The sequence below is a fragment of the Ceratotherium simum genome, chromosome 17, assembly GCF_057802395.1.
Source record: "Ceratotherium simum simum isolate JZ-2026a chromosome 17, ASM5780239v1, whole genome shotgun sequence".
Lineage (NCBI taxonomy): Eukaryota > Metazoa > Chordata > Mammalia > Perissodactyla > Rhinocerotidae > Ceratotherium > Ceratotherium simum.
In genome coordinates this window covers 41,645,199-41,669,634 of record NC_141916.1, presented here as the reverse complement: position 1 = coordinate 41,669,634, position 24,436 = coordinate 41,645,199, and the positions used below count along the sequence as shown (strand labels likewise).

Below are 24,436 nucleotides of genomic sequence, written 5' to 3'. Positions count from 1 at the left end.
AATATATTTGTTCTGATCAGTTGAAATAATAAGACAGAGTTTTATGATCACAGGAAATTTAAAAACTTAAATTTTAATTTATAAACACATTTTTATTACAAGGAAATATAAGATCATCAAGGAAGCAGTTCAAATATAGAATATATTATTGGGATAAATTCTGGAGGGGATGTGGAATGTAAATATGAGTTCCAGAAGATGAGGGAAGGATGGAAATTGCCCAAGTGTACAAAAGATTATATTTTAAAAAGTGGATATTGGTGGGTAGTAAATCCCAATGGTATTTAGAGTTCATCAGTTACATTTAAAAATATGTACCACTTATAAACTATTTATAACAAGCTGGAAGAAAATGCAGATGTCACTTTAAACTGGATAAGGACGTACAATATTGTTTTAGAGGGCTCCTGACCTAAAAAGCTTGAAGACCTTGAACGTAAGAGATGTTTGCTCTGAGACTGTGATTTAACCATTTTTTGGAGTATTCAAACGCAGGTTAGATGAAAACCTGTGGCTCTGTGTTGCTCCTATGGATTTAGGACCTGGCATTGTATTATTTATTTTTATTCATTTTAATCTCCTCTCTGCGTAGATTGTAAGCTCCCAGAAGCCCAGGGACTTCTTCGATTCCTGGCTCAGCGCCTGTACACAGGGGACACTCCCCAAACACCCCCTGAATGAAGGACTTTATCGTGACAACTCAGAGGGTTAAAATCCCCGGCTAGCACTCAGGTTTTCGTTCTGCGTGTCTCGTCCGCTGCTAGGCTGGGGAAGGCGTGGGAAGACCCCGAGGAAACTCTGAGCACTCGCCGGTCTGGGCGGGGGCCGGGCGAGGACCCGGGCGGGGGCCAGGGCGCGGAGCCCGCGGCCCGAGGGAGGCGCCACCTCGTGCCGCCGCGCAGGCGCGCAGCCGTCTCCGCGTGAGTGCGCGCAGTCGCGCGCCTGTCCCCGCGCGGGCTCCGTAGCGCGTGTGCAGGCTGACGCAGCTCGCGGGCCCTCCTCCTGCTCTGCAGCGGCGTCGGCGGAGTTTTGGGCGTTTGGGAGGGGGCGAGGGAGCGAGAGTCGAGAGAGGGAGGCGGCGGCGGCCGGGAGGAGGAGGAGGAGGAGGAGCAGGCGCCGCCATGGCCGCCGCTCTCACCGACATGGCCGACCTGGAGGAGCTCTCCCGCCTGAGCCCTCTGCCCCCTGGCAGCCCCGGGCCGGCGGCGCGGGGCCGGGCGGAACCCCCCGAGGAGGAGGAGGAAGAGGAGGAGGAGGAAGAGGAGGCGGAGGCCGAGGCGGTGGCGGCGCTGCTGTTGAACGGCGGCGGCGGTGGGGGCGGCGGCGGCGGAGTGGGGGGCGGTGAGGCGGAGACGATGTCGGAGCCGAGCCCCGAGAGCGCCAGCCAGGCCGGGGAGGACGAGGACGAGGAGGAGGACGAGGAGGAGGAGGACGAGAGCAGCAGCAGCGGCGGGGGCGAGGAGGAGAGCAGCGCCGAGAGCCTGGTGGGCAGCAGCGGCGGGAGCAGCAGCGACGAGACGCGCTCGCTGAGCCCCGGCGCCGCCAGCAGCAGCAGCGGGGATGGGGACGGCAAGGAGGGCCTGGAGGAGCCCAAGGGACCTCGGGGCAGCCAGGGCGGCGGCGGGGGCGGCAGCAGTAGCAGCAGCGTCGTCTCCAGCGGTGGCGACGAGGGCTACGGGACCGGGGGAGGCGGAAGCAGCGCGACCTCGGGGGGCCGGCGAGGCAGCTTGGAGATATCGTCGGATGGGGAACCCCTGAGCCGCATGGACTCGGAGGACAGGTCAGTGCGCTGAAGCGTGTCCCTTTCCTTTCCTCCTCTGGCACTCCTGGGCCCCTCAGCGTGGGCCAGGGGGACTTTTCGCCGAGATCCCCTTGCTCCCCTCATCCTCAGCCCCTCCCCCAGGCTCTCAACTCGGAAATCTCTCCCGGCCGCCGCGCCCCTCTCGCAGCGGATAGCGGCTTCCAACTCTCAAGCCGTTTCCCCCCACCAACTCTCCTTACCCCGCCCTCTTTTCCCTCGGCTCCGCACTCCTTGCGGACCTGAGGACAGCTCTAACTCGGAAACAGTCCCCAAAGTAGGCTCAGGTCCTCGGGCGGGGTGCAGAGGGCCTCGATGCACACACATCGGTGCACAGGGTTAGCTTCCTCCCACGGTGTTCGCGAACACTTGTCACAACTGTAATTGACAAGTGTTTTCCAACATGGCTGGTCTCGCCTGGATTTAACAGAACTTCCTTGTTCAGGAAGGAGACCCCAAGGATTCACTTTTCTTTACTTAAAAAAGAAAAGACTGTTTTTGTTATATTTAATCAGTGCTTCCCAAATTCCTCGTGTAGTCACTAGTGTGGTCTCCAACGTGATTGTAATAACTTCTTTTTGTGTTGTGATCAAATCTGGGAGAAAGTTTAAAACATGTATAAATCGTTGTAGAGAAGAAGAATAAATTGGCGTCCTTTAAAGTAACTTTGAGGAATCAAAGAGAATTGGAATCGTAACAAAATACAGTCTAGAAGGTACAGCATATTAATATGCGGTTTAAAATCTTTGTAGAGTAATGCTTCAACGTGAGAGTCATGATTTTAGATGATGATATTTAAAGTCTTGTATTGGGGAGATCTCTGAAGGAATTAGCTTTTTTCTAAAGCTTGTTAGATATAACGTGAAGACTGACAAAATTGCGCTTCATTTTTTCGGGACATTAAAAAAATTTATTGTAATAGTTCAGTTGTTACTATCATTATTTTTGATCTCTTTGGAAAGCTTCATATTTTAACTAATTGGTTTTTAATGTACTTTTTTAAACAGAGAACCACATCATGCATTTTATACTGCTTCTAAAGTACATTAGCATTTATTTTGACTGTCTCCTAATGTTTTGATGAGTAGAATTTTTAACAATCGATATTGACTTGGACTTGAGTTTAAGTGTTCTAAAGTTCTAGGAGTTCCGATTGTTAACTGATGAAAATGAGCACTTTGGTTTATACTAAATGTTATGAGGAGTATAAGCCCTAAATATTTTGAAAATAGAGGGTTAGGTTCTGTTTGATATTTACTTTGATATCCAGTTAAGCAAACATCTTGTATGGGATAAACTAGACTCTACAAACCTTAGAAAAATCATACTGAGCTGTAGAGTCGTAGGCAGGAAGGAGAATGTCTTCAAGAAAACTAAAAATTGGTGTGAACTGCACAGTGAAGCATGTGCTGTTTATCATTTATCATTATATGCTCCTTCACTGCTACCAGCAGATATTTGCAAGTTGAGGTTAGTTTGTATGATTTCTTCTTCAGTTCTTCATTTATTTAGTACACGCACACACACACACACACACGCAGACACACTTGCCTAGCACTGCACAATTTAAATGTCTCAGTATTTCATTCTCACAACTCTGGTGCAAGATAGGTATTATTTTGACTTCCATTTAGCAGATGAAGCCAGTGGAGTGTCTTAAAACAGTAAGTATAGAGTAGAAGTGGTGGAGCTGGATCTGAACAAAGGTTCTCAAGTCCCGTGCTATTTCCACTTCACAAGAGTTAGAATAATTCATCTTAAATAATGGGTTGTATGTGTCAGAGTTTTGTTTTGTTCTGTTTTTGTGTTAATATTTGTCCACTACATCCCTTTAGCAGACAGTGAATTATTGGTCAAGTAATAATTCAGGACGTGGAGTTTTGGCTTCGTTAGATATTCCCTTGAATGTCTGACTTTTACATCATATTTCAGAGTAGGGAGTAAGATATTGGTGCAACAAGTCCAATTAAGGTTAAACATACTTGCTTTTCTTAATACTGTCATTAGAGACAACAAAATATTGCAATCATTTTGCCATTTCAGGGTCATAGATTTATGATTTGTAAGAAAAAGCGTTGCATTACCAGTGAAACTGATTGTGGTCTTGATAATCTTTATTCTGAAATGTCCTCTTGTTGCCTTTGAATTCTTTTTTGTATTTTAAATTTGGAAAACATCCATAATTCTTATAAACTGTCCTGCAGATTATACCAATCTATGTGGATTTTATAGATTGATTTTATGGTAGGAAGTCTTTATTTTTGTAACTGATGTAAGGATATGGTGGTTTTAAAGTGCTTTTAAAGAAACTTGAGGCATTTCTATTACAATGATTTTATTATCATTAGAATTTACTCTTTCTATTGGAATTCAGTTTTTTTACCATTTTGAAATTAGATTCCACTTTTGAGTTTATCTAACATACTTTAGATTTTGTTGAACTCTCTTAAATATTTTTAACTCTAAGTCCTTTTGTAAAAAAGAACCAAATGTAAATACTTAGATATTAAAGCTTGTGATCCAAAGTGTCACTTTACAAACATGTATGGAAGTGTTGTGTGGTGAAAGGTGACTAATTTATAAAATGATTAAATGACGCTTGGTACAAAAAACATTGATTATTTTCCCCAGGAGAAAGTTACTTATTCAAAACCAGCATAAGTGTATTAGTGTTTTTATTTTGGTAAATTTAGAAAACCTTAAAGTTGATATTTAATTTACTTTTACTTTGGTTATAAAGATAATGGAATTTTCTTTGGGGGGAATATTTAGCTGTGCAAGACCACTAAAAACTAGTTTTTCTGTTACTTTGAACTTAAGCTTAAGTACTTTTTAATTAAGAAAATTTTTTAAATATATCTTTTAGGTTAGTTTTAGAGGCTAAATAAATTTTAAATAGAATTTTAGAATTTAAAATGCCTCTAAAATTTTTTTAGTTTACAAATTAGTTCTAGCTGTTGAATCAGATTATACACGAAAGTATTCTTAGCTTCTTATCTGTATATAGGTGAATTGATAATAGCCTCTATTTTGCAGTTGTTTCTTTAATATATATCTCGCCAACTGGAATATAAACCATGACTTATTTTGAAAATGCCAAGACCACTTTCAGCCATTTTTATGAGCCTTTCTGGGTAAGTCCAGATGACAAGTGAAAAGTGCATGTGTAAGGATGTGGTGATAGGGCAAGGGCATATAGTATGAAAGTTAATGGTCAGCAAAGGCCACAGGCCGTTACCATTTTGTGGGTCAAAATTTGGACTCCCAACCTCACGGGTTGCAGACTTTGAGATATAATTAAGATTGCTTTGACACTGGGAAAACAGACTTATATTGCCTAATTTCCCAGTAGTATGATTGGGAAGATCTTTTTCTAGTATAGAGGCTAAACTTTTAAATCAGATTAATACTAAAAGGCTGCATGTTGAGGTTATCGTCAAGATTTATTAAGGATCTCTATGGATGAGGCAATAAAATACCTCTATGTGAAGTAATATTTTGGTTATATTTGGTGGTGGAGCTCCCTTGCACTGACTACCGCTTTCGGCTCTGAAGCAGCTGTCCGTAGTCTCTCCAGACTCCCTCTTTTAGCTGCCCTTTTATTTTCATTAAGTGTAGGGAAAAGAGCTCTAAAAGGTCTCAGTTTTCATGAATAACATTGTAACCCTCAGTTAAGGAAGGTATGGCTCTGTGCTGAAAACTAAGCAAACAACAATAAACTACAGATTTCTGGGTTGCACTTATGGAGAGATTCTAAGGGGTCATTTTACTTTTAAGAAACATTAAGATTACTTTGTTGGGTCTATTAAGGAATTCTGTGTGTAAGCTAGTTTGCAAACACAGGTATTTACTGTGTGCAGGACTCTTTACTGGGATTTTAGGACATAGGAAGACAAAATGCTTTCCACTTCATCCATCTTGCATATTGTTAGACTTTTAATTCCAGGGTGTAGGTTCATTGACTCTAATGTAAACATTAGAGATTTCACACCTTGCCTATTTGTGTTATTTATTGTTGTGTAACAGATTTCCCACAAATTTAGCAACTTAAAACAACAAACATTTGTTATTACATGTGGTTTCTGAGAGTCAAGAATGCAGAGGTTTAGCTGGGTGGTTCTGGCTCCGAGTCTCATGAGGTTGCAGTGAAAATGTTGGCCAGCTCGCAGTCATCTGAAAGCTTGACTGAGGCTGGAAATCCAGTTCCAAGATGGCTCACTTATGTAGCTCTTGGCAGGAGGCCTCAGTTACTCCCCAAATCAGTTCTCCATAGAGCTTTTTGTGTTCCTCATGACGTAGCAGTTAGTTTCCCCCAGAGCAAGTGATCTGAGAGAGAGAGCAAGGAAGAAGCCACAGTGCCCTTTTATGACCTTAATATATGTGCTCACTTTTTCTTCTTCATAGAGCAGATAAGTTTTTCCTATTATTCTTTTTATCATACTCTGATACACAATAATTGCTTCAAATTTTTGTTGATTGAGACAGCCTTTCAAAACCCATCAAAATGCCGCAATTACTATGTGATAGGTATTTATTCTACAGATGTACATAGAGCTCCCATTGTGTGCCGGGTACTATTCGAGGTGCTGTGTATACATCAGTGAATAAAATAAACCCCTTGACCTCATGGGTAGGGGAGACAGACTGCACAATTGAACTGATAATGGCTAGTAATGATCTGTTACCATTATTATGAAGCAATATAAGGTCTGAAATACCAAAAAGTACTGTACCACCTGTTAAATAATGTGGCAAGTATCTGTAAATGAGTGCTGCAGAAACTTGCAAAAGGATATGCTAGACCAAAGTATTTATTACAAAATTTACCTTTTAATCAGTTTTCTTTATCATATACACCTATTCTGTGATTGACCTAAAAAGCCTCGTAATACCTTTTATTTTTAATAGTTTTTAGTATGTAAATGAAGCTAGTGATCTATTGGTAAAAAGCTTTGGGGTATGTTTTTTAGTAATGGAATGGATTTGTAGTGATCCTAACCACATGTTGAGTTCATTTTTATGACTAATAGTTTGCATTTGTGGAAATAATTATATTGACCTTAGAACTAAATGGATAGTTTTGGGCATGCATAGGAAATCAGATGAATGTTTGGATTTTTTAAAAATCTTTTTTTGAGCATTTACTGATGGTTAACATTGTGCCGTGTTTAGTGATTAGAAAGAACTGTGATGGTGCCTTCCCAGATATTTATTTTTTATTTTTATTTTTTGTGAGGGAGATCAGCTCTGAGCTAACATCTGTGCTAATCCTCCTCTTTTTGCTGAGGAAGACCGGCTCTGAGCTAACATCTATTGCCAATCCTCCTCCTTTTTTTTCTTCCCCAAAGCCCCAGTAGATAGTTGTATGTCATAGTTGCACATCCTTCTAGTTGCCGTATGTGGGATGCGGTCTCAGCGTGGCCGGAGAAGCGGTGCGTTGGTGCACGCCCGGATCCAAACCCGGGCCGCCAGTAGCGGAGCACACGCACTTAACCACTAACACACCGGCCCGGCCCAGATATTTAGTTTTTAAAGAGAAGACTAAAAAGATGATTGCATTATTTTCTATTTTTTTTCTGTAAATTGTTTGTGACACAGTACATTAAAATTAAAACTGGGGAGTGTTGTAGTCAGTGACTAAAGTTTCCGTGGGAGAGAGAGGCTGGATTTTAGGGTTAGGTGAGTGAAGAGAAATTTCTAGAAGCCTAAATGAAACATAGGAAGGAAAGAGCCTAGCATATTTAGGAGACTTCAGATCTAAGATCCTGCCTAGACCAGAGGATCCACTGGAACTGGGAAATAAGAGTTAATGGCTGAAGTGGGACCTTTCATGCTTACACAAGTATGCACATTTCTCAGTATAGGTTTATGAATCAGATTCTTTTGTCTCTCCCCATCTTCTGTCTTTGTAATTCCTAGTCATGTTCAGATCTTACCTTGAACATTTTTTCAGGCAAACTATCCCTGATTCTTTGTTAGACACATTGCCAGCACTCCAAGTTCTTCATTGCTCTTCTCACAACTTGAGTAACTATTTGCTGTTCATCTCTCCTGCTAGATTGTGCGCTCCCTGAGGATAGGAACTATGTTTTGATTACTGCTCTATCCACAACACCTGGTACAGCGTTTGACACATATTTTAGGTATTCTTAAATATATTTTGGATGAATGATGAAACTCGTGTGATACGGGAAAATTAATCGTATGTGGCAAAGGTAGAGCAGGAAAGTTTGGGAGCTGGAAGACCAGTTAGCAGGTAGTATGAATAGTGCAGGTGTGAATGAAGGGACTTGAGCTGGGGTCGAAGTTGGAGGGAAAAGTCATGCTTGGGAAACTGAATCAAAGGAAAGAAAAGCTAATTTCCTGAGTGGTCTATAAGAAAAATATTATGTTACTATTTCTGAGTAAAAAGTTTTTTTCTTGAGGATTTTCTTCTGAGCAAAAAAATAGCTTACCTTATTTTTCCAGACACATCTACCACTAAAATAACCAAAGGAACATTGGGTAGTGAAAGAGCATGAACCTTCAGTCAGAAAGACTTGTGTTGTTATAATTTAACTTCTCAGAAGTTGTTTCTTTACCTGTAAAATAAGAGAAATATCTTAGTGTTAGGATTAAGTGAGATGGAATATGTAAAGGGCCTAGGGCTGTATTTAATTCATGGAGTCATTTATCCTTTCATTTCTCATGTACAGAGATGCAGAAAGAATACTCTAGTGAGAAAAAGTAATCAATATTGTACTGGCTTTACTAGAGACTGCCTGCAGGAAATTTGGCGAATTATTTCATTTCTCTGAACTTAAGATTGAATCTTTTTCTTAAAAATGAGAGTTTTTGACTAAACAGTATGAAGTAATTTGGAGCGCAGATGTGATGATTCTGCTGTAGACTTGGCAAGTACTCTAAGTAGAAGTTAGAACACAAAGATATATATTCTATCCTTTAGACAAACCCAGAATATTACAAGTGTGGCTTTGCTGTATCTAGGATCTCAAAGATTCTTTAGATAAATGCTTCTGGGTTCAAAAGGCACCATAATTCTATTTCATGTTTATGGTGTTGTGTTGAAATGGCTTGTCTTCTCTAAGCCATAACATTTTTAAGATAATATCAAGTCTTATTTATCTTTATACTTCCAGCACTTACCTACCACATTCACCTATTACACTGCCTATATTCTGTAACTAAGTAATTGGTTGAATTGAGCTGAATGTGGAAGTTCCTAAGACATACTTCTTTCTCACTGTCATTATTGTGGCTGCATGAAGCAAAAAAAGAGAGCCATTCTGTACATTTATCTTTCCTTTATTCTGTTTTTTTTTTTTTTTCTGCTGAGGAAGATTGGCTATGAGCTAACATCTGTGCCCATCTTCCTCCATTTTACATGTGGGACGCCTGCCACAGCATGGCTTGATGAGCGATGCATAGGTCAGCGCCCGGGATCTGAACCTGTGAACCCCGGGCCGCAGAAGTGGATCGTGCCAACTTAACCACTATGCCAACTTAACCGGGGGCTGGCCCCCTCCCCTATTCTTTTTAACAGCATATGCAGAAATATTATTTGAAACAAGTTGTGATTATTTGATTAATTTAAAAAAACAGACTTCCCCAATTTACATTTTGTTCCCCAACAAAAGGTAAATTTACATACTGTTTTAGGAGAAAACTGATGCTGTCTAGTTTGCTTAAGAATTGGAAACTCTTAAGTTTTTTGAAAGAATTTTAAGAAATTCAGTTCATTGCATCCTCACGAACAACCCGGTGAGATGAGGAGAAGGGTACAGAGATGATAACTTGTCCAAAGTCACACAGCTCCTTGAGAACGCAGGCAGTCCTGGCTCTGGACGTGGTCTTAGCTGTATACTGCCTTTTATGACTGTTAAAACAACCTTGACCAGGGAAGTTTAATTAAAATAGTGTAAGTAAGTGGCTATTTTAATTTTCAACCTGTCTCCTTTGCAAAGAATAACTTACATGCTTGAGTTCATTTACATTTCTGGGCCTTATTCTCATTTGTAGTATTTATAATAGACAGACTATGTAGCTTAGAGTCCTCTTTTTTTTTTTTTTTGTGAGGAAGATCAGCCCTGAGCTAACATCCATGCCAATCCTCCTCTTTTTGCCAAGGATGACGGGCCCTGAGCTAACATCTGTGCCCATCTTCCTCCACTTGATGTGGGACGCGCCACAGCATGGCCTGACAAGCAGCGCATCAGTGCGCGCCCGGGATCCCAACCTGGGCCGCCAGCAGCGGAGCGCGCACTTAACCACCACGCCACGGGGCCGGCCCCTAGATTCCTCTTAAGACTGTGAAATATAAAAGTTAATTTTTAAGTGTTAGGGCTATTCAGTCTTTAGGGGAGTAAAGAGGCTTTATTGACATTTTACTTTAATTTTAACACTTTTCAAGGTCCCTAACTTGATTTCTGGTTTTCATTTATATTTTGGGTTTCTAGAAAGATGAAGTGTTACCAGTTAGAGAAAACAGAGATTTTAGAAGGGTGTTAGTATTTCTGAGTAAATACATTTACTAGTTCATTCTAAATTATAAAGTTTTTGTCATTACTTTTTATAAATACTTGTTAAAGTATTGAGAGTGGATCAGTCAGCAGTAGACTTGAGTGCTTTAAGTGCATGTTGGCAATTAGTCATTCAAATGTGTCTTTTGAGGCGTTGAGCACTCCTATAGTCATTCTTGTCAGAAATGTGTATACTGAAATAGTCTGATAAAATCTTTTTTATGATTTAACACTAACTTTAAAAAAAAAAACTGCCAAATAAATCTGTGATTGCTTTTGTATAAAATGAGTGGTGTTTTTCATAGCAGATTTTTTTACATACCATCTTTGCGTATAGACATTTTTCTGGAAATCTTTTTAAGAAGGTAAAAGATAACTCCTTATAGTGTAATTGTATTGAAGTAGAATGTTTCTAGTATTACAGTCTTTTTGAAGATAATTGCTTGCTGATCTCTTAAGCTGGATGAAAAATGTGGGTGGAGTAATCTTAAAAGGGCAATAGACTAGAGATGAGAAACAAATTGGAAATAATGTGCACAGTACATAGTGGTGATATAAGAATGCAACCTACTTGTTTTCCATAGGCTATATTTCATCATTGTTGCATAAAGTCCCTTTTGGCTAATTTAGTGAATGCTGCTAGGTCTTGGGGAAAAATCTGTTGTCTTTACTCAGAGAAATAATTATGGGGATAGAGTAGTCTTTTTCTTGATTAGAAAAATCCATTTTAGCTTTTTAAATTACTGTGATGATAGCTTGTAATTACAGTAATAATAGTAATAATAATATCTTGGTTTTGGTAATGATTTTTAGTGTGCCCCCAATTAATTTTTATGATTATCTCGGTGTGACAAAGCCATATATTTTACTTGTCTTAAAGATCCCACTTAAATTTGTCACTAAAAACTATGTGAGCATTTACTTATGTGCAAGACACTAGATAGGTTTAGGAGTTTACTCTAAATGAGAGATTTATGCGTGATTCATAGTACAAGTCAACCAGATCATAAGGAAGCAGAATTCCTTCCACCTTAGGTGAGTAGGAAGGGCCTTAGGGAACTTGAGCATATGTAAAACATACAATAAAATGGGCACTTGTCTTTACTTTTTTTTCCTAATTGTTCTGAGTGTAAAGATCTAAAAGCCTACAGCATCACAGCAGTTTGAAAATCTGATGTGGTCTAAACTCCTTAATCCTGTTTAAGACCAATTTTGTAACTTACTGTTTGTTCTTGGGAAATAAAAAGTATAGTGACTGCCCCTTTGTCCCTGGAATAAATATTTGGAGTTGGATTTTATGTTGACATTGTTAGGCTCATGTCTGTTTCAATAGCCTAAGTTCTAAATTTGGGACAAGTTCTACCTGAGGATAGTGTTGCTTTCTATGACTGACCTTGAATTAATTGTTTTATGAAGCTGATTAACTTGTAGGAATCAAATTTAATACTTTATCTTGTTAGTAAAACTATCTGCCTAAATGAGTCAAATTATATGTAAATGCTAATTATCTTTTGTGTGTGTGCGTACTATAGATATACAAAAGTAAAGAAACAACTACTTGATGTACACACTAGATGAAACTGTCATTTATTTTGATGTATAATATAGGCTACATTTCAGTATTGCCTAAATCGGTAATTTACTCAAATTTCTTATTTGTGTAAATGTGGCAAATTGTTGGGTATTACTGTTTTGTACTTGTGTGACTAGGCAAGTCACATGTTTGTGTCTCAGTCTCTTACTGTAAGATGAGGATACTAATAGTACTCACCTCATATGGTGATTGTAAGCTTTAAATGAGTGAATACATGTCAAGCATTGTTCCGTTCACTATGGCTGCATGACAGCCAACTCCAACGTTTAATGGTTTGAAACAATTATTTTGCTTAAGAAAATCTACATACTTGGTGTCAGCTTGGAGCAGCATTAAAGGCTGGGGACTGCAGTCACCAGAAATCTCTCTCACTCACGAATCTGTCAGTCTGGTGCCTGGGCTGAGAAGACTCCAGCAGCTGGGAGCTGGAACAGCTGGGGCTCCCCTGCATCTCTCTCTAGCTCTCTGTACTTTCTTCACAGGATCTCCTCAGCATAGTGGCTCCAGGGGAGCCAGATTTCTTTACGTGGTAATTCAGGGCTCCCAGGCTGTGTGTCCCAGGACAGAGAGCCAGGCTGAAGCTGTATTGTCTTTTATGATCTAGCCTTGGAAGTCTGGCACTATCACTTCTGCAGTAGTCTCAGGCCTGCTCCGATTCAAGGGATGATAATATAGACCCCCCACCTCTTTTTTTTTTTTTTTTTTAGTCCTCACAATGGTTTTGTAATTTTGTAAGCTAATAGAGCAGATATTGTCAGACTGATTTCAGTGAAAATTATTTTTCACTGAGTTCTAATTCCTTTTTACTATTTTCCTCTTATAGTTTATTTTTCTGTTTTTGTTTAATAATTTCTTACTTTTTCGTTTATTGCGGTAACGTTGGTTTAGACCCCCCACCTCTTGATGCCACATTGTAAGAAGAGGATGTGGGAAGGTGTATATTGCTGTGGCCATCTTTGGAGAATACCATCTGACACAAGTATGTAGAACAATGCAGGACATATAGCAAACTCTCTCAGTAAGTCTTAGCTGTTATATTAAAGAATGGGAAGTCAGATTTAAACAGTGCCTTACTTTTGTGATATAAATTTTGATATAGTAAATTACATAATCCATTTTTTTCCTTAAGAGAAAGCCATAAAATGTAACAGGCAGGCAGTTTGTGGTTTTCTTGAAGTACCTGTTTCTTTTAACCGGTTCAGTTTTATTTTTTTTAAAAGATTTTATTTATTTATTTTCCCCCCAAAGCCCCAGTAGATAGTTGTATGTCATAGCTGCACATCCTTCTAGTTGCTGTATGTGGGACACGGCCTCAGCATGGCCGGAGAAGCGGTGCGTCGGTGCGCGCCCAGGATCCGAACCCGAGCCGCCAGCAGTGGAGCGCGCGCACTTAACTGCTAAGCCACGGGGCCGGCCCTAACCGGTTCAGTTTTAGTTTTTAATCCCTTTGTCAATGCCTAGAATAAGGAGTAGGGCACATAATTATAGTCCATTCCAACAAATGGAGGTGAGGAATGGTATGGATAACTCAAGAGTTTCACTCTTAAAGTTGTATAATATCAGGTATACAACTTCAGACTTTTCAAAAATGTAGGATCTTCTTAAATGCTTTGCACTGTTTTGAATTTCAACCTTTAATAATTTTGATTATAAGTGTGGGAGAGACAGACTAATCTTTCTAGTAGTTAGGGGCAATTTTATTATAGATGAAAGGAATATCACCTGTTAACCAAATAATAGTTTACCTTGTTACATGATTAGATTAGGAATTCCCTGTGTGTGGTTGTAATGTTGTTTACCTACAATTTGATAAATACTTTGAAAACTATATATACTTATTTCTATCCAAAGTTTATTACTAATTACAAATGCTAGCTAAGTTTATAATGTTCGCTCTGACATTGCTAAATGTTCCTTACTTAGACTGGTAGAGTTTTTGTCTCTTGTATCTCATACTTCTTTCTTCATTCTATATGGAGGACCATGTTCCATTTTTTAAAAATTAGACTTATAGAATATTTGTTTTATAATAATTAAGATGCAGACTATGAACTGAAGACTTCCTAATGATTATGTGTTTTTCATTGATAGAACAAAAATAAAACAGCCTTGATCCATTAGAGATTAGAGAGATTCCTATGTAGAACCTCAGATCAATAACTTCCAGATCTTGGAGAAAGAGATTAGATGCCTTGATTGTCCTGTTTTCCTACTATATTCTTTAAGTTTGTGGTACTTTTTATCTTTTGTCACTTACTCTGTGTATAATATAGCTCAGTGGTTTCTAACTTTTTAATGTAAAAGTACTATCCGTTTCCTAGTTAGTAGTTTGATAATTTTTAAGTCTGTCATCGAGAAAATAAACAATTTAAAAACAATTTGCAGACTTTGAGGCGTGGAGGAAACTGTTTTCCCAAATGAATTTTTATATGGAACTCCAATGCATAAGACATATTAAAATGGTGGTTTATTAGTATTTGTTTTTTATAGGTTCAAGAATGTAACATTAATTTATAAAGTCAATTAGAACAGTAAAGCTTTTTAGATGAATTTAAATTTGAGATGGGGTTTGTGGATGATACAAGTTTATATCAGTTTTAGCATCCAATTTATTTCCTTATTCTGTTCTGGCTGCTTAGTCTTGAAAATCTGACTTGGGGATATGGGCAGCTTGTCTTGCTGTCTGCATATACACTTTAGTTCTACTGATTGAGAGCTATGAAAGGGGATTACTAGTATGGAATATTTGTTTGAAAGACACCGTGACTTAATGATCTTAATTGTCTTTACTCTATATCACAAATGCAGAAGTGACCAGAACCTCAAACTTAGGCAATAAAACTCTTAATATTGTTTCATGTCAGTCCTTTAATTTGTTACCAGCCACGTGGCTAGTCCCCTAGGAGAGGACAGCATGCAGAAAGTAACTGTGAGTCTTACTGGACGGTGTTTATATGAGTAAGGCATAAGGTGTGTGATTTGCAGACCTAATTTTATGTGAATGGACATGTGGAGGCCTAAATTAGGGTTGGGGAAATGCTAGTGCAGAGCTGCAACCTTCCTAATCAATGACATATTTATGGGAAATTCTGAAATTCTTATATTTTAATTTTTTTGGGTTTCGAGAGTAATTTATACTTGATTTCACATTATATACCTGTATCCCCTTCAGGTCCCTGTCTTTAACCCTCCTATAAAGTTAGACATTTCAGTAGGCTTGAACTTATTTAAGAACGGGGAAGGAGAGAAGGATCCGAAATTATCAACAAAAATCCACAACACAAATGCATTTCCTCACAGATAACTGAAAAGAAGACTGCAGATAAGGCTGCCCCTGCTCATTTGGCCTCAGACTGAATTTTAAATTCAGCAATTAACCTCAGAGTAAAATAAAAACATTCCAGGCCAGAAACATACTCTTTCCAGTGTGTTTCAGAGAAACATTTAAGCTTTGTTTCAGATGTAATCTAGATCAGATGTAATCTAGAACACTTTGCTCTTAAGGACCTCTTTGCTTTCTTACATTTTGAAGAATATGAATTATATTTCAATAAAGCTGTTAAAAAAGATATTGAAGAAACCAAAGAGCTTTTATGTGAGTTATATTTATCACTGTTACAAGATTAGAAATTAAAACCAAGAAATTTAAAAAACATATATTAATTTAAAAATAAACCAATTATATGTGACATAAACAGTATGTTTTTTATTCCGAAATAACTTTCCAAGTTAAAAAAATAGAAGAGTGGCATTGGTTTATATTTAATGTCTTTAATGTCTGGCTTAACAGCTAGACTCTCACATCTGCGTCTGCGTTCAGTCTGTTGCAATGAATTGCTTTGGTTGAACTATGTGAAGAAAATATGGCATCATACAGATATTTACTTGGAAAAGGAAAGAGTATTTTAATAACCTTTTTAGATAATTGCATGGCTATTTGATAATACGACAAAACTTGACAAGTGATGGTATTTTAAAGATTATTTGCAACATGGGATCTGAAACCATCTACGTGAGCTTTTCTTACTCTGTTACATTAAGACCATGGTCCTGTTCTCCATCGTGATAACATTGCATCCATGTATTGCTTCCTCTGCTCTTGTATCTTGTCATTTAGCAAGCTGATCTTTACTTCTCACTGTTGGCTACCCTATCAGCCATGGTCACATCCAGCAAGCAGATATTTTGCTTTGAAGTAATTTGAGTTCTTGTATGTAGGAGTGAGTTGCCCCTTGAATTCCCAAAGGAAACTATTTTCATAAAATTCATGTAGTTGGTTATTGTAGATGTCATAGTGGAAAACTCTGGTCTGCCAGGTAGTTTCTTAACAAGGCCCGTGGAAAAGAGGGAAATGGGAATGCTGTTATGTTGAAAATTCTTATGTCTCCCCTAAAAATTGTATTGAAGTCTCTAAGAATTTGTGTTTTTTTGAAATTTAGAATTTTCTGTTGTCATTCTGTGTGTGTGTGTGTGTATGTATGTGTATGCTTTAGTTTATCGTTCTACAATATGAGATAGTTCCTTAGATAGTCTCGTCAGTCTCTATTATAATAGTGAAAGAGATCTTTCAGAGTCTTGCTACTTGAAGTGTTGAAGCAGCATCATCAGCAAGTAGGTGCTTGTTAAAAATACGGAATCTCAGGTCCTGCCCCACGCCTACTGAGTCCAGAATCTGCAGTTAATAAGATCTTAGGTGATTTATGTATGTATTAGCTTGAGAAGCGCTGCTTTAGATTATTGAAACTATCTGAATAGTGTGAGTGCTTTTTCTGGCTTAGGTTTTCTTTCAAATACCAGGCTGCTTTTGTTCACATTTTACAGAATGAGTGTGTTCATTGGAAAGAATTAACTGAGTGAAAAATTTTAATATAGGTATAATCCTAGAAGTATTATAAAATCTGGTGGAATGTCACCTTCAGTTCTGATCATCTTGTTATCTTACTATTATAGGAAGGAGGACACTGCTTTCTATGAATTATGTATCCAGCTCAGGGTCCTGTCACAACCAGGAATTACCTGTAACTTATCTCCTATGCTCCCTGCATCAGTACTGTTGCCTTCATCAGTCTTAAATTTTATTTATTTATTTATTTTTCCCCCAAAGCCCCAGTAGATAGCTGTATGCCTTAGCTGCACATCCCTCTAGTTGCTGTATGTGGGACGCGGCCTCAGCATGGCCGGAGAAGCGGTGCGTCGGTGTGCACCCGGGATCCGAACCCGGGCCGCCAGCAGCAGAGCGTGCGCACTTAACCGCTAAGCCACGGGGCCGGCCCTTCATCAGTCTTAAGAGTGGAGGGAATCACTGATTCCAGCATGAATTGGGGGCTGAAAGGGAGTCTGGAGGCTTAGAATTGGACACTTCTTAGGAGTTGGAGGACCCTAAGAGGGGCTACGAAGCAGGACTCCAGTTGCCCCTGTGAGGCTGTGGGAGGCTCTCTGGGGGTGCTGCACATGTGTGAGGTGTCTCTTGAGTCTTCCAGGACGTGGAACCTGCCCTTCACCTCCTTTGCCATTGCATTGTAGCTTAGTTGCAATGGTAGACAAAGTTCATGCTCTTAACACTGCATTATGCTCTCCTTTTATAAGGATCTATATCCACTTGAAGTTTTTCAACTGAATGATCTTGAACATAGATTGATAAAACAGTACTTAGTGTTCATGGATATTTGGACTTGTAAGGTTCCCTTTTGTGGTAAAGTTAATAAGCAAAAGTGTGTTAAGCACTATGTAGATAGACTCTATATTGCTAGTTGAATTTATCACAAGTATATGAGTCTTGACTTTGCTTTACTTTGTCCAATTTAGAGAAAATTGATTTGGTTTAATTTTCAACTAATTTTGGACTTTAAAATAAAAGCAGTACAGGTATGTGGTTAAAATGATGCAAAAGGGCATATACAATGAAAGTTTCCTGTTCCCCCTCTCCCTGCAACATCTGCAGTGTTTTGTCCTTCAAAAGAGGTTTTGCCTTTAGAGGGTAGCTGTGTCTGTATCTGTCTCCCTCCTCCACTTAGGTATGCAAATTGGAACATTACTGTCCTGTACTTTTGTGTATGTGTGTGTGTTTTACTTAACTGTACCTTGGAAATTGTACCACAGTAGGTCATTGAGGTTTATCTCTTTTCCTGAGATTGTTTATAAATTGAATGTGATTGGTCACTTAAAACTGTTAATATTTTATTTGCTTTTGGAGTTAATTAGTATGGTTTACCAAAGTATGAGCTTTACAGTTAAAATATTTTAAAATATATGAAGTAAGTGATAAGGAAAATAGGGAACCATTTCATGGTTAAGGGCCTCATGAAACTTGAAATTTTTAGGGCTTAAATAGAAATTTGTATTTCAGTATAGAAAACCCACCATACCCACAGTTTATTCCTGCAGAAACAAATAATATATGAATAAATATTCAGAGTCAAGAGCTGATTCACATTTGAGAGTTTTATAGAGATTGCAAAGTTTTAGAATGAGGTTTTAGAGTTGAGATTTAGAATCTGTATTGACAGATAGCCAGATGAACTTAAATGCTTGAACATCCTTTAAAGGGAAATCTGAGACATTTTTCATGTCTGAAGCATCCTACAAAAACATTGTTGCTTGCGTTTTAAAATGGGCACATTTGATGTTAGACACAAATCATTATTAAGCTTACTGAAGTTAAAATTCAGTTTAATTCCTAGGTTTGAGCAAATAAAGTTGTAGTGGTTAATAGGTGAAAGTTTTTATTTTTAGAAGGCATGTGCTGAAATAATTGTGGTTGAAGTATCATGTTTGCGACTTGCAGATGATTTAAAAAAAACCAAATTACTTATAGCATATAGGACAAAACGTTAATTGTTGAGTTCAGATTTAGATACACTTTTCTGTGTCTTTGAAATTTTCCATAATAAAAACTTGGAGATAGGGAGGCATACTCCTTAAAAGTTAATATAGTTTTCATAATTTACTGGTACTTAAAGTGCAAGCAGATATAACTTTTAATGGATTTAGTCTGAAAACATTCTTACTGCTGACCCTTCTGTGATTAAAACTACTTCCATGTAGTTTCTCTAGTGGGAAGGTACTGAAAAAAGAAAATAGTGAATTGCTTTTAAAATGAAGGCAAAAGTGTACTACATTTTACTAAGATGTGAAATTTTGAGCATTCAAAACTGCTTAATTTTGGGGCCGGCCTGGTGGCGCAAGCGGTTAAGAGCGCGCGATTCGCTGGTTCAGATCCCGGGTGCGCACCGATGCACCGCTTGGCAGGCCATGCTGTGACTGCGTCCCATATAAAGTGGAGGAAGATGGGCAAAAAAAAAAAAGAGGAGGATTGGCACATGTTAGCACAGGGCTGATCTTCCTCACACACACACACACACAAAAAACCTGCTTAATTTTATCTATTGCTTTCATTACTGCTAATATGTACATTTTTTGGTAAATAAAATGATACGTAATACTTTGGTGAAGAAAAAGTGATAGGAATTGATCAGCATTTTGTCTTTTTTGGTGGATAGAGATTAGTTAAAAAAAAATCGAGGGCTGGGAAAGGACATTTTCTTTGGACTTTGGTAAAATCAGGGAAACTTTTATTGCACCCAGTTCTCTCTTCTGCTTTTTTACTTAGAAGGGAAAATACAGCAAAATTTCCCAACTTCTGTGAAATGGAGAGAGGTAGGATGTGGCAGCAGTTGTATTGTCAGGTTAGTGAATAGAAGAAAAGATTTCAGGTCAACAAGCGATTTGCAGAACTCTAAAGACAGTCTTTTGATTCTGAATTATTTATAGCTGGAAACTATTACTTGATTACTTTATTATGCTTCTTAGAACTATGGCAGGGATGAAATGTGATAAGCTTTGTGTGTATATGTGTGTGATTGGTTTGTTTTCTGTAGGGTATAGTATTGGGGAGTTCATGTCTGCCAAAAGTTGCTTAAATTATCCCATATCTGGTTTTGAGGTACTAGCATTTTTTTTTGCCTTGATTTGTACTTTATTGCCAACTAAATAATTTCAAAGCAGTGTTGTTTTCTAATGGAAAGTATGGTTAGTATGCTTTGTTTGTATGGAGCAAGAATGTCAAGTGGTAATCTTAATTAAATATAAGATCATATTCATGTTAGTGAATTTCTAGGAATAACACAGCCTTTTTTCTTCTTTTGTAGCATAAGCAGTACTATAATGGATGTAGACAGCACAATTTCCAGTGGGCGTTCAACTCCAGCAATGATGAATGGACAAGGAAGCACTACTTCTTCAAGCAAAAATATTGCCTATAATTGTTGTTGGGACCAGTGCCAGGCTTGCTTCAACTCTAGTCCAGATCTGGCAGATCACATCCGTTCCATACATGTAGATGGTCAGCGAGGAGGGGTTGGTTTTGTCATTTCTTTTTTCACTCCCTGTTTTTATTAGTTTTATTTTAATTTATAATTGCCAGTTAGGCTTTTTTCCTGAAAGTAATTTGGGATTGCTTTTACACAGGCTTTATTTAAAAAAAAAAAATTTTTTTAATTCCTGCATAGTTGATGGAATCAAATTAAATAGAGCATATTATGTGTTGGATTTTAATTTGCTCTTACGTATATTACTTTGAAGAAATGAGACTTTCTAAAATAGAGTGGGAATACTATAAATGAATACAATATATTTCAAAGTTCTACTGTTTTGAATTGAGGACATTTAGGAATTGGCATTGTTTAGGATTTCTGTTGTTAGAGTGGTCCTAAATTATCCCTGATGCAGAAATTAACTGGAGATACTATTGGTACCAGGATTATACAATTCTATTAAATGACAACCTGCATTCATTATTTGTGAGTGAGAATTGATCATCTTTCCCAGGTCTTGTCAGAGCTGGCTTAGATAAGAAGTTCTGATTAGTCAGTATTGACCTATACCCTTTCAGGAATATGTTTAATTGTGTCATTTCATGTAATTTTTATTGAATAGTGAATAAAGAGCTAAGCTAGTTAGGTGAGTCAAAGTATAATGAACCAAAATATTATATTTATAATTTTTTTTGACTTTATCTAGGTCTTGAATAGTTATCGTACTTAGTACATTTTCCAGAAATTAATGTTACATTATAAATACAGATAATTTATTTAGGCCACACAGTTTCTATCAGCCATCACTATTGAGATATACTGATAGTAAAATGGTTAAAATCATCATGATTTAAGTGAGTTGGTAGTTGTTTCCAAGGTTATATTGATATTTAGATTTTATTATTTTTTTTAAACATTGAACCATATAAGCACCCCAACATGTTAACCAGTGGTGGTGCATTTGAGATTTCCTTTACGAAATATTTGCCTTTGTCACAGTATATTATAATGTGTCGGCAATTCTTTGATTACTCGAACTTGATAAGTAAATGTTTGTCTTATTATTAGATTTAATCTCTGTGGTGTCTGAGTAGACTCCAGATGGTGTATCAATGAGCTGTGCCCATCATAGGGTATTTTCACTGCATAACCCAGCTCAGTGCTTAGGCTACTCTGGTAGTAGCCTTTTTTCCCCCTTCACATATATCACATTTTTAGTGGGAACTATCTTAACCAAGTTGGTTTCCTGGTCATTACAGAGTTGCCTTTTGTGAGCCAGTGCTTGATATCACGTGGTATCTATCACTAAAGTAGTCTTTTGAGCCATGTCAAGATGCTTTTTTAGTCACTTGACTTAGCAACTATGTATAGGTTCAGGAGCTATGTAGAAGATCACTGGGCTTTTCTTAGTAGGTGTGGGAGAATTTCACATTTCTAAGTCTTGGATCCTACAAGTTGAGTTGGCACAGCCTTATGAGAGTGTTTTCAGCCCTTTATAGATTTGTAGAAAAAATACCGTTACTAGTGAATGTATCATGTAATCTCTGCAACTACATGTACCTTATTGATATTACAGAGCTAGTCTTGAAGTCTTGCTGTTTCTGCAATAAGTGTAAACTTGTTGAAATGAAAATCCCCCATGTCATTTCTTGAACCCTTATTCATAAAATTACTTCATTACAAATAATAAGATTCTCTGGCTAACTTTAAGGGTAATGCTGTTTTGACCACAGAAAGGAGTCCTGGTCTTTGAAGGACATTAATTGCTAAACTACAAATGTAAAGGATCAGAGAAATGTAAAAAATACATCCCAGTTATTTCTCCATACTGTTGATATATAGACTAAGCTTTCTGGATGATCAAGTATGAATAAGAATTTGAAAACTTGATACTAATACACAACGCAGGAAATCTTGATCTGGTTTTGTACTTTAAAGTAGAGTAGTTGTTGGTTGGAACATCTGATTTTTTTTTTTTTTGAAATGGCCTCTTTGAAGGGAGCTTTATAAAGAAATCATTTTAACTGTTTTTAAGTGTACAGCTCATTGGCATTAAGTACATACACATTGTTGTGCAGCCACCACCATTGTCCATCTTCAGAACTTTTTCCTCATCCCAAACTGAAATCTGCACCCATTAAACAATAACTCTCTAATCTTCCATTCCCCCAGCCACTGGTCACCACTATTCTACTTTCTGTCTCTATAAATGTGACTATTCCAGATAACTCATGTAAGTGGAACACATCTGATTTTGATGACATAGTTATTTTTTTAGATTTCTTCTTTCTTTTCTTTCTATCCCAGGTGTTAAACTGTCATAATGGAACAGAAACAAATAAGGAAAAAATTGGTAACTCCAGAAGATTTTATGCTTCTTGTTATTCGAAGATGACAATTTCACTGGAGCATTGTTAGCAAGATCTAAATACTATACTAATTCCTGTTCTTTTTCTCATCCCACTCTAGTCTTCACCTTGGGAAAAACAAAATCATCATATATACACTTTAGAAACTTGTTTTCCCACCTGTGTCACATGGACTTTAATTATATTTGGACGCAGAAGTTAGATGGAGTTCAGGTTTTCCTGCCCTTTTTCATCTAGAGCGGGTGGATACTTAATTCTGCATTAAAAGCTAAGCTAACCATTTAAACACCAAATTATGAATATATCTTTTTTAAAAAAAATCATGAGTTCTTTTTCCTATTTAAAAAATAAAAACAAACAGGCAAAAAAAATTTTAACCTTTTTTAAGTATAATAGAATCGTTGAGGTCATACCTCCGTGCATGACTGGATTTCAGAAACTAGACTGAGCTATTTATTTAAAAATTGTAACCTTTTTTGTTAAGTATAATAGAATTGTTGAGTTCATACCTCTGTGCATGACTGGATTTCAGAAACTAGACTGAGCTATTTTACTAATCAAATTTCAAACCCCAATGTCCTCTTAATATACACCTCTAAGTCTTGGTAGGCGGGGAACTTCGTCTTGTAGGATTTCACTGCTTCAATAAGATCAGTTAGTGTTCTGTTCTTTGTGTCTTAACTATTTCTCGCTTTAAAAACAGTTGCCAGAGGGGCCGGCCTGATGGCGCAAGTGGTTAAATGCGCGCGCTCTGCTGCGGCGGCCCGGGGTTCACAGATTTGGATCCTGGGTGCGCACCGACACACAGCTTGTCAAGCCGTGCTGTGGCAGCGTCCCATATAAAGTAGAGGAAGACGGGCACGGATGTTAGCTCAGGGCCAATCTTCCTCAAGAAAAAAGGGGAGGATTGACATCAGATGTTAGCTCGGGGCTAGTCTTCCTCACACACACACACAAAAAAACCAGTTGCCAGAAAGAAATCTATTCATGTTTTTTGATGCAGGAGTTATTTCACATGTTATTTTATTAAATTTACTTTTTTATATGTTCTTTGGTATGTTTGAGGGGAGAGGGCCAGAAGAAGATTCTGGGGGATGATAGGATGTTATTTGAAGACTTGCATGAGGCTGGGTACCTTTGTATATTATATAAAATGACGTTTGTAGACTGTCACGGGTAAATCAGAATGCTGGTAGGAGGTGAAGTCAGTCTTAGGAGGTCACTTTGAGTTTTGCTGCCAGTCTGGTATCTCTTGAACACAACATGAAATTGGTCATATCTGTTGCAATAAATGAGAAATATTTTATTTTTGTTATTTGAGTGTCTTATTAAATATTTTTGTCCTCTTTTTTATTAGATATCTTTTAACAGAGGAAATTGAAAATGTTAATACATTTAATATGGTGAAAAATAAGAGGATTACAAAATTATAGCTGTCATTTTAGACATCTTGAAAGAGCCAACTGATTTGAGACAATAATTAGATATAAAAAATATTTTACTTCTTTTGTATGTTCACATTTTGTAAAAGAATGAGCTGGGTTTTTTCCTAAGAAATATTAGAGCTTAAAGGAATCATAAAATTATCCAACCCCTTCCTAACTTTAGATCATATATCTCTTGATTTATATAAAATCTTTTTGTATTATTTTGCTGCAGAAGGAATCTAATTCCTTAGTAAAACAAGCTTTTTTTGTGTGTGTGGCATATAAATTACTGCTTGCTGCTTACTGGCTCTGCGTTTAGAATATATTTGGCTGATTTTAATTTACTTTACCAGTAATAACTGAATCATGCATACTTAGACTCTGTCAGGTTGCATTGTACTCTTTTGTAGTGGAGTT

At 37.8% G+C, this 24,436-nt stretch overlaps 1 protein-coding gene across 1 annotated transcript in view; it reads left to right on the top strand.

The window, feature by feature from the left end:
• Window positions 1–955: 955 nt before the first annotated feature.
• The window catches only part of AEBP2 (AE binding protein 2), a 62,055-nt gene continuing 38,574 nt past the window's right edge, over window positions 956–24,436 (top strand). Inside the window, exons 1-2 of the mRNA XM_004435429.3 lie at window positions 956–1,780; window positions 20,059–20,266. Of these exons, the coding sequence (XP_004435486.1) occupies window positions 1,122–1,780; window positions 20,059–20,266 (867 nt within the window). The 5' untranslated portion in view covers window positions 956–1,121. The remainder of the gene's footprint in view (window positions 1,781–20,058; window positions 20,267–24,436) is intronic.